The sequence below is a fragment of the Pezoporus wallicus genome, unplaced genomic scaffold (assembly GCF_028554395.1).
Source record: "Pezoporus wallicus isolate ANWC-B61680 ecotype Strahan unplaced genomic scaffold, APGP_CSIRO_Pwel_v1 contig_6484, whole genome shotgun sequence".
Taxonomy (NCBI): domain Eukaryota; kingdom Metazoa; phylum Chordata; class Aves; order Psittaciformes; family Psittacidae; genus Pezoporus; species Pezoporus wallicus.
The window spans coordinates 3,605,900-3,617,227 of record NW_026638903.1 but is presented as its reverse complement, the minus strand read 5'-3'; the positions used below and the strand labels follow the sequence as shown (position 1 = coordinate 3,617,227).

General features: G+C 38.0%; 1 protein-coding gene across 1 annotated transcript in view; it reads right to left on the bottom strand.

Moving 5' to 3' along the window:
- Positions 1-3,347: 3,347 nt before the first annotated feature.
- TBC1D23 (TBC1 domain family member 23) overlaps positions 3,348-11,328 on the bottom strand; it is a 45,847-nt gene continuing 37,866 nt past the window's right edge. The window contains exons 17-21 of the mRNA XM_057413037.1: positions 10,570-10,614; positions 7,627-7,715; positions 5,840-5,975; positions 5,040-5,234; positions 3,348-3,860 (exon numbers count right to left, since the gene is read on the bottom strand). Coding sequence (XP_057269020.1) covers positions 3,779-3,860; positions 5,040-5,234; positions 5,840-5,975; positions 7,627-7,715; positions 10,570-10,614 — 547 coding nt within the window. The 3' untranslated portion in view covers positions 3,348-3,778. The remainder of the gene's footprint in view (positions 3,861-5,039; positions 5,235-5,839; positions 5,976-7,626; positions 7,716-10,569; positions 10,615-11,328) is intronic.

Sequence of the window (11,328 nt, the reverse complement as noted above, 5' to 3'; positions counted from 1 at the left end):
AGTTTTTTCCACTCCAAAGATCAAATTCACTTCCATTTACAAAATACCCTTAGAAAAAACTGTTGATTCAGAGAACTCAAACAGTATGCAACTAAATGCTTTCAGGCAGAACAAGTTATGTTCAAATTGCACTGGTTTATTTACAACTGCAGTTTATAAACAGTAACACAAACATCTTTCCATGAAAAAGATCTCATTGCTGAAGTAGGCACAGAGTCAGAGACTCTTCAGGAAATTTTCAGAAGGGAGTAGGAAGAGGAAATTGTAATAAAACAGCTTCTGGGCAAAACTATAAATACGTGAGCACTGGCCCAGGTGCAATTCATGCAAATATCTTCAACAGTTCAAGTTCTATTGGTGTGTACTTAGATACTAAGACAGAAAAAAAAAAAAAAAAATAAAATAAAGAAATAAAGAAGGAGTTAGTCCCAGAATTAAGGTGCCCCAGCTTGATTCCAAGTAAAATAACTTAGAATGACTTTTTCTAAAGATCAGTTTCATTTATTTTACCTCCCGATGCTGCACAAGTTCACACATTTTCATTTTGGTAATTTCCACATCAGCCTCTAAAGATGCTATGCCTCAGCCACAAGGACATTCCTGTACTGAACTTATTTAACAAGAGAGCAGTTCTTGGAACAAGTGGAAAACTGCTGATAAGCAATCACACAGCTGCTATCTCTGAAACATTTATTAGTTTAGATGATGTTAGTTAAAAATGCTTGAAACAATGAAGGCAACAGATAATGAACACATTTATCACAGGCATATAGTGCTTGAATCTCTTCACTTTGTGTGTGCTCATTTTCTTACTGAACACACCTTCAATCAGCACATACTTCTGTGCTGAACTGAAGGCTGTTAAAGGTCTAATTACTATCTTAGAAATTCTGTTTCTGAGGAGCAAGGTAACTTATTTTCAACTGTCACATTCTGTCAAGAAGCATTAACTTCCATTTCAACACACATGTTCATCTTTACAAGAGAAACAGCCTCAACCTATGAAATGTGAAATTTTGCATAATTAACAAAAATAAAATAATCTCAACCCTGTAGTAAAAGCCTATTGTCCACACTTTGTTTTAGGATTTAAAAATACCCTACCAACATTTCAAATTATTTAATATAGTAGTGGATAAGACTTTTAAAAAAGTCAATTTTACAAATTGCTTGCATTTTTCCATTTATCTGCAGCCCAAGCTGGACTTAACCATTTCTAATGAGAAGGATCCAGTACTGCTAGGATCTTTATGTTCTGCTCATAAACCCAAGCATCAATCAGTCCTTGATACTACCTTACTACTACCGAGTAGTATCAAGGATTGCTTTTTCCGAGCTCAAGATCAGAGCATCCCAACACATAGGAAGTCAAGGAAGAGGGCCAGGAGACCTGCGTGGCTAAATAGGGAATTGCTGGGTATGCTCAAGTGGAAGAGGAGAGTTTACAGGTGATGGAAGGAGGGGCTGGCCACTTGGGAGGAATATAAGGCTGCTGCTAGAGGATGTAGGAAGGCAGCTAGGATGACTAAGGCCTCCTTAGAATTAAACCTGGCGAGAAGGGTCAAGGACAGCAAAAAGAGCTTTTTCAAATACATGGCAGATAAAACTAACACCAGAGGCAATGTAGGCCCACTGATGAACGGGATGGGTGCCCTGGTGACAGAAGATACAGAGATGGCAGAGTTACTGAATGCCTTCTTTGTCTCTGTCTACTCTGCCGGAGGCAGTCCTGAAGAGTCCTTTACCCCTGAGACCTCAGATGAAGTCAGGTCAACGGAGCGGTTTGCCTTAGTCGATGAGGAATGGGTTAGAGAAAATCCATGGGTCTAGATGGGATGCACCCGCGGGTGCTGAGGGAACAGGCGGAAGTCATTGCTAGACCGCTCTCCATCATCTTTACCAAGTCTTGGGAAATGGGAGAGGTGCCTGAGGACTGGAGGAAAGCAAATGTCACTCCAGTCTTCAAAAAGGGCAAGAAGGAGGACCCGGGTAACTATAGACCGGTCAGCCTCACCTCCATCCCTGGGAAAGTGATGGAACACCTTATCCTTGGTGCCATCTTAAGGCATATCAAGGATAAGAGGGTTATGAGGGGCAGTCAACATGGCTTCACCAAGGGGAAGTCATGCTTGACCAATCTCCAATTTATGAGGAAATAAGACGGTGGATGGATGACGGCAGAGTGGTGGATGTGGTCTACCTTGACTTCAGCAAAGCATTTGACACAGTCTCCCACAGCATCCTCACAGCTAAATTGAGGAAGTGTGGTCTGGATGATCAGGTAGTGAGGTGGACTGTGAACTGGCTGAAGGAGAGAAGCCAGAGAGTTGTAATCTATGGGGCGGAGTCTAGTTGGAGGCCTGTAACTAGTGGAGTGCCTCAAGGGTCAGTACTGGGACCAGTATTATTTAATATATTCATCAATGATTTAGATGAGGGAATTGAGTGTACTATCAGCAAGTTTGCTGATGACACTAAGCTGGGAGGAGTGGCTGACACGCCAGAAGGCTGTGCTGCCATCCAGCGAGACCTGGACAGGCTGGAGAGTTGGCAGGGAATAACTTGATGACATGTAACAAGGGAAAGTGTAGAGTCCTGCATCTGGGCAGGAACAACCCCAGGTTCCAGTATAAGTTGGGGAACGACCTGTTAGAGAGCAGTGTAGGGGAGAGGGACCTGGGGGTCCTAGTGGACGACAGGATGACCATGAGCCAACACTGTGCCCTTGTGGCCAAGAAGGCCAATGGCATCCTGGGGTGTATTAGAAGGGGGGGGGTTAGTAGGTCGAGAGCGGTCCTCCTTCCCCTCTACTCTGCCCTGGTGAGACCACATCTGGAATATTGTGTCCAGTTCTGGGCCCCTCAGTTCAAGAAGGACAGGGAGCTGCTGGAGAGAGTCCAGCGCAGGGCAACGAAGATGATTAAGGGAGTGGAGCATCTCCCTTATGAGGGTAGACTGAGGGAGCTGGGTCTCTATAGTTTAGAGAAGAGGAGACTGAGGGGTGACCTTATTAGTGTATATAAATATATAAAGGGGGAGTGTCATGAGGATGAAGCCAGGCTCTACTCAGTGGCAAACAATGACAGGACAAGGGGTAATGGGTACAAACTGGAACACAAGAGGTTCTACTTAAACTTGAGAAGAAACTTCTCAGTGAGGGTGACGGAACACTGGAACAGGCTGCCCAGGGAGGTTGTGGAGTCTCCTTCCCTGGAGACATTCAAAACCCGCCTGGACACATTCCTGTGTAACATTATCTAGGTGTTCCTGCTCCAGCAGGGGGATTGGACTAGATGATCTTTTGAGGTCCCTTCCAATCTCTAGCATACTGTGATACTGTGAGTAGGCTAAGTCAAATTTATATACTGTATGTAATGGAGATATTTTACTTTCAAGCAACAGAAATTTAAAATCCATTGTTTTCAACTGCTTCTCTCTATCTGGCAGTGCTTCTTTGCTTTAACACACTTAATGCAAGCCTAGCTGCATTTTCTCTTGCAGATACAGATGACTCACATTAAAGCTGCATTAAAAATGAAACAAACTGACCTATATAATAAACATTTCTTGAAACCAAACCAATATAATTGAAAAATTAAAAATCCCATCAGAAGTTGATAATAATTTACCCTATCTTAAGCCTGCTACTCAGGCACTCCCATCAGCAAACAGAAAAATTCTCTTAAGTTAGTATTCAGTTGGGAAACAGTCAGCTTGTATCCACATACAGTATCTTGGTTGCTTCTTTATAAACCATTCTCTAAAAAGTCTTTAGTTATTAACTCTCCAAGGCGTCCAATACTTTCATGATCTGTTGTTTTATGGCTTTGGTAGCATCACCTGCATTTGGAATCAAATACCTTAAAAAAGAAAAAAAAAATCATTAATTCACTATAAAATTATTGAGCATTAATTCCATAATTCTTGCTTTGATTTTTCTTCTGGCACAACCTAGGGGGAAGCAGGAGGGGAATATATTGAGATGAAAAATTACTGAGAAAGTAACATTTAATTCCCATTTATACTACGAGATGCTTTCATTTGTGAACTTAGAACTGTTGAGTAGTACTTCACAGGCCATCCTGGAAAGGAAAAGTTCTTCATTAATTGACAGTAGCATAGATCAGAGAGGTTAGGATCTCTACAGACAGCACTGTCTGACTGAAACACAGCAGTCCTCATATTTTATTTTTATTTTAATTCTCATATATAGCTCTATATATAGATCATATTTATGATCCTCCCTCTTCTGGATTTGCTCCAGCCAACAGGGTGGTGATGAAGTAATTCAACAAGCAGCAAAGTTCTCTGCAACCTTTTCGTTTATCTGTGTCTGACCTACTACCCAACTAATTTAATTCTAAGAAGTCAACAGGCATAAAACAACTTCTCTAGTTAGCTAGGAAATTCACTTCTTGTAAAACCAGAGCACCCCTGCACACTGTTCTCCCCAAAGAAAAGCATGAGAACATGTCCAACTGGTGTCACCAACTTTGTTAGTGCCAAGAAACAACAGGCTACACCAGCAAAAAACAAGCCCTATGTACCCATTCCTCTGACTAACCCCAGCTTGAGCACACAAATGCTGCACATGGCAATACCTAACTTTAAGGAACCAGGTTTCAGGGGTTCAGAGTTTTGAGGTTACGCTTCTGGACTCCTTGTGCAATGCACAGGAAGAGTTTGATGTCCCAGAAAAGACAACACAGAAGAAACACCACTTTCTGAAATGCCACTTTTCACAAATCCACACTTTTGGCTGCAGTACTGTCTGCTTTGTTTTCATTTAAGACATATAACAGAAATCCAAACCAGTTGCACGCATCCCATCCCCAGCAACTGTCATTGCAGACCATGGAGTTCCTCTCTGCTGGGTCTTGTAAACTCTACTCATTCTGCTGACCTTTTTCTAGTTCACATTTGAATTATCTATTTCTAAATAAAAACTATTACTTTTCAGCTCAATTATAGCATGCCCCTGATTTCCTGTTTACAGTGTTCTGGATATCGTTAACATCTCTGCTACTGAAATGGCTTACCTTTCAACTGCCAAAATTTCTATGCCTGAAGTATTACTATTTCCATATTTAAAGGTGATCAGTTCTGGATGTTTCTTCTTAGATGTGATTTTCACTACAGAGTTGAGTGCCTGTCGAGACTGTATGTAGGCCAGTCCCTTTCGTGATGGAATCTCTCTCAAACAGTACATATGAGTTGCTGTTACTAGGAGATGACTTTAAGGAAATGAAAAATACATGTTAAATTTGCTAATGAACTAAATATCAGTTACTTAGAAAGTTAAATTCTACAAATAAGTTACTTAGAGGGAGACAGATGGAAGTTCCCAAATCTGACCCTGACCAAGAGAAAGTCTATCATAATTTTCTGCTACCTAGATTCAACAGGGTTTGTACTCTTTGGGGAAGCCAAAGCATGTTCTGCTCTTGCAAGATTAACAAGGTCACTAAATTTTAGGGGCAAGATGGGTGTGTACTAAAAGGCACAAACAAGTAGACAAGAAAAAAAAACACAGGAGCCACAGGTACTTGGGTCTACCTGGTCTTGAAAAATAAGCCTATGTATACTGAGAATACTTCTCTTACTATCTTGTTTTACAAAGCAAGACTTCATACTAGGTTTTGTACATAATTACCATTCTGTAAAACTGCAAATACAAGAATGCAAATATAGTGTTAACATTTTGTTCTAGGTTGTTTTACACCTTTATTTCCTAGTTTAATATAAAGAATAACTTAACTGGCTCATATATATATATGTATATATATAAAATATGTATCATGACAGACATTTTGATGAAGCTTAGAACTAATTCCAGTACCTGGGAAACATATGTCCATTTTCTTTTACTTCATTACAGGGGAAATTATACTTCACATCAGGTTTATTTATCCATGTTTGGATGTTGACAACCTCTTTTCGATCATCATCTGACATCGAAGAGCTATCAATTTCATCTGTTTTTAAGGGAAGAGGTAGAAGTAAAAAAAAAAAACAACCAAAAATATTTTCAAACACAACATCAGACAATTTTTCAACTCACTAAATCCACTGCAGCTACACTGGTTCAAGCCAAGGCCTACCTAGCCATAAACAATCGTTCAGAGTGAAGAAAGGAAAAGGCATGCATATCTGATATTTCTCTTTTAATTCTCTCTCAGCAGACAACTATTTTCAACTCAGGGGACTTCTTACACTTGCAGTCCAGACTTGCCTTGCAGCCATGTGAACTTTTTGCATCTACAACACCAATAGGTTTTGGCAAGGACTACCAGAACCACGTTAACTACATGGGTGCGTAGTACTCAGTTTTCTACACTTTTTTAAACTATTTATTTCAAAGCAATTCAGAATTAAAGCCATGCTTTTCAAAAGGTTTCCACCAAAAAAAGAATTATGAAATTTAAATGAATGAAATAAAGCCCATTCTCATTTTGCATAATCACAGAATGGCTGAGGATGGAAGGGACCTCTGAAAGTCACCTGGTCTAATTCTCCTACTCAAAGCAGGGCCACCTACAGCAGGCTTCAATTTTTACAGCAAATTGCAATTATTTACCACAAAAAAAAACCCACACTAAACTTCACAAAAACAATTATACAGAAACAGGCTCACTTTTCGCATTCTTCTGTACCAAAGTAACATGAACTTTACTTCTTATACATTGGGTTTGCTTATTCAAATCACTGCAGTGATTCTGCTTACTCACTAATAGTGCTTTTAAAAGTAAATGTAAATAGAAATTAGCAAAGAACCATTACTGAAAATATGTTCTAGACAGGTCTTTGAGGATGTGTTTTTTTGAATCCACGTAGACTTTGCCAAACACTGTAATGGATGCTCAAAAAACTGTGCAAACTTAATTACATGGTATTTAGAGCAGTATCTCATTAGTGTTAAACTTCTGCCGGATAGTTCCATTTTGCTCCTTCCAAGTTCTTACAGCAGACAAATAATGATCAGCTGTTTGTCATCACTCTTACTTAAACAGCTTGAGATCCTATGAATCTATCTCATTAATCTTCCTAAACTATTTCCTTTGCAAGTCAAAGATTCTTAGTCTAGTTGTTTGTTTCTCACACAGAAGCCAAGTACGCCTTTTGGGCACAGATCAGTTACTTGTGAGATGACGACGGCTGGGAGTGAGCTAACGCTAACAGAACAAACCAGGACAGCACCAGGTCTGTGCCATTCTAATGTTGGCACTGGTCTCAAAAATAACCTCCGCTTTGTGAAAAGTGTGAAATTCTGTTTTGTCTTGTTGTGTCCTTTTTGTAATTTTTCAACTAGATAAAAAACCCCAACCTCCCACAATAAAATTTGCATGCTTTTACGTGCATATTAAGAGATTAATCAATTATTAATAGATTCAGTGCTAAAAAGCAAAGTCCAAAACACTGGAGAGGTGCATACACATTAGCCATCTAAAGTCTAGCTCCAGCTATACTTTCAGTATAGTGCCCTAGGCACAGCCGTAACAAACACAATCCAAGATGACAGAGAAATGTCAAGTTGTAAGACAGTTGTAAAATGCTCTTTTTAGCTCTCAAATTTAATAACTTTGTCTAAATAAGCTATTCTAGGTAAAAGGAAATCTTCTACTGTACCAGTATCATATTCCTCTTCATCTCCGATGCTGAATACTGGTTTCACACCACGGTAGGGTTTTCCTACTCTGTCACTGCTGCTTACATGTCTGTTGGCAATGAAATGGGCAGGAGAGAACATGGGGTGAGAGAAGAAAAGCAAGTTGCAAACTGATGGTATGACACATACAATAACATATTAGCAAAGTGTAAACACAACTGTGCAACTGAGAAGGATGAGAGAATTTTGTGCAGCTGCCTGCAAGGAAGCTGTGACTGACCCAACAAGCGATTTGGTTAGTGAAAGCATGTTTTCAGTTACTTGGCAAGGCTGACTGTTGTAATAAAGAACATGAAAATAAATACTTTTTTGTTTAAAACAAACCAACCAACCAACCAAAACAAACCCTCCAAAACCCAACTTCTGACAAAATACATTAGAGACCTGAAAACTGACAACATGCCGAGAAGTTTCTAGCATGAAACTGAAACATTTCTGGACAGTCAGGACAACTTTACAAGGATTCCAAATTGGGATGGAGGAGAAAATGAAAACTATTAACTAACATGTCTAGAAGCTCATTTTTCGTTCCTCAGAACAAAATACCTTAAGCACTTCGAAGTGGGGTTATTATAAACCCTACCTTGTAGTGTGAATTCTGACTTCCTGTCCATTACTTTCTCCAGCATGTGCCAAATTCCTACCTTTCTGCATAGATACTGACCTCAAAAGTCACATTTAAATCTATTTCTACAAATTATATTAAGTGACACAAAAGCACAATTGAGTCTTAGTGTTTGTCATTAACGGTTGCAAAGCTTGAGATATTTTAATGCTTCAACCCAGAGTGCTGTGATTACATGGTCACAGCTCTGAGGTTAAAAGTTCTGGCCCTCAATTGCTGGGAATACCTAAAGAATATAAGAAAACCTAAAGGTTCAGAGAGCCATAAACAAGGTGATTGCTGAAAAAAATAAAATCACTAAAGGCTAAATTATTTTTGCCTCTAGAACTGGCAACATGTTGTACTTTAAAAAAAACCCAACAAAACCAACCCAAAACAAACAAAACCAAAATACATCTGTCCCTTCCTCCCATTTAAATCCTATAACCTTCTGCCCCATATATATTTCCTATAAACTATGTGCCCTAGTTCCTAGTACTTACTTACACATGAGAGTATATTTGCAAGTCAAGAAAGAAACCTTCATTTTTAGTGATGTAGATAAAAGTATTTAATAGGAGAAGAAAAGCCCCACCCAAACCCAAACCAGAAATGCATTCTACAATGAAACAAAAACTAAACATATAAAAACATGCTCATTAGTGTTGAAGGCAATAAGCATCAATGACACTGACAATTCAAAAGGGCAGTGCTTCCATATGGAGGCTTTTGTGAATATGCTTTAATAATACATAATGAATTGACTAAGAAAGCACAACTAAATAGTGTTATATTGAATTACACAGAGAGGATTTAAGATCTTACTGGTGTTTACAAGTCAAAGTTAGTCAAGACAAGAGAAAGTAAAAAGCTATTTTATAAAAATCTGGTAACATTTCAAACTAGAAATGGATTTCCTTTAACCTGTTTACATGGAATGCCATCATTACATTGTTATAAATTGAATGCAGTTCCTTTTAGTGGCAAACCTTCAAAATGAAATATATTGGTGATAAACACAAAGTGGATCTAATTGAATGGATGGGAAAAGAATGCCATTACAGGCTTTTAAGAGCTTCAGTTTTAAGAGAACAAGTCTACTAATCTATGATCTATATTCCTTTTCCCAAGGAAAGAAGATAAGCTATGTGAGTGAAAGTAACAAAGAAAATAACTGAAATAAAATCTCAATATATCAAAACTTCTTGGCTATAGATACAGATTGAAGTGTCTTTCAGTTATAGAATAGACTCACCAAGTGTTTTAAGTTAACCATATTCTAAAACCTGATCAATAAAATGTGGGAGGAAACCCCCATAATCTTTAGGATTTCTACATTAACAAAACATATTACGTGATACTGGGATATTCCTGCTTTAAGAATACTAGTTAACATTATTACTGTTGGTTTTGCTCACACAACACTATTCTTTCATGCATATGGGTAAATCCTATATCAAATTATGTGGAAACTACTTGAAAGAATTGGTCCAAAACCCTTGAAAACTCAAACAAAATTTAAAACCTTCATTATTTTTTCCAGCACCAATCTTCATGCTTTTCAGTCTGTAAGAGTCAAAAGCTAAGGAATTTTATATAACCTCAAGTCACAGTTTTTATTTCTGAAATAATTATAAGGCAGTAAATCTCAGATGACTGTGAAGAGACTCCACATTTCTGTGAAAATGTGGTAGTTATGTGAATAAGACGAGGGAGAGTTGCATGGCATATTATTAACTCAGCACTTCTATTTTTCCAGTAATGAGAACCTCTGTTTCTATCAGCATGTTCTATCACCATGTGATGAGAACCATATGATTTTAAGATTTCCAGACAGAATTTACGCATGGGTTCCCCGTTAGATCTAGGCTCTGATGATGCTTTATGAACAGTTTATAGCAAGTCTTTTTTGTAGCTGTAGTCTCACTTGCTAAGACCTTAAGCCATAATTTGTTCAATACTTGCTCCTGGTATCTTTCACTAATACAAGTCACTAACAAAATGTATACGGGGAAATGACAAGTAAACCAAAAAAAAAAATTCATAAAAAGCAATAGTAAGGAATAGAAATAACAAAGCAGAAACTAAGAAAAGAAAGCACTGCCAATACATTCTTTTTCTACTAGTTCCCTGATGAGTACTTGTAAAAACTGATAGCTTTAATATATTCAACCTCCCTAAATTAATATAAAAATGTGTGAGCAATTTTGTCAGTGTAACCAATGCTTACAGATATTGCAATGCCATGCTAAGTACAACAAAGGTGGGTTTAGTCAGACTGCTTAATTATCAAGCTTACCGCTCCAGGCTTGCTCTGTCTGGCCAGGGAATATTGAAAGGTATTCTACAGTACATTGGGGCAGAGGATAAAACAGAAGAATTAAAACAAAAAAATAAAATTTAAAGAAAAAAAAATAAAAAAATCTAAATAATTGAAAGGCTCTGTATTGGCAATGTGTCTTCTTCGAGGAGGATGCTTATCAATAAAAGCTTCATGACAGTTAGCCATGAGGTTGAGAAATATCTGTAAAAGTTCCACTAGAAGATGAGCTCTTCATGCTTTGTATGGCTTACACATAAGCCTTACTTGAATTCTCCATGCAACAAAAACTACTACTGAGTGGTATTTAAGAATATTTTTCCTCTAGTTGTGGAGTAATTTTAAAAAATCCTTTTCCAACACAAAAAGAAGCAGTAATTTGTACCTGTACACCAGCTCTGTAAGATTCTTGTGTACCAATATCTTAGCAACATAAACCTCCAAAGGCTGCGTTTTAAAGAACTCTAAAACAGGCTATTCAAGTAAAGCTTTGTCAGATGAAAGCTGTTACTAAGTATTTGGAATGATGACCTCCAACTTTGAGAGTCTTTTAACACGCTTGCACATTCTTCTTCCCAGCTTCATTTGAAGATACAAAAAATAAACACGAGTTGATTTTGAGTTTGAAAAGCAGCTTTACATCAGGACTTGAAAAAATATCAAGATCTTCAATACTTGACATGATGGGGCAGTAAAAACCCCAAAACAAAACAAACCCAACCAACCAAAGAAACTCCC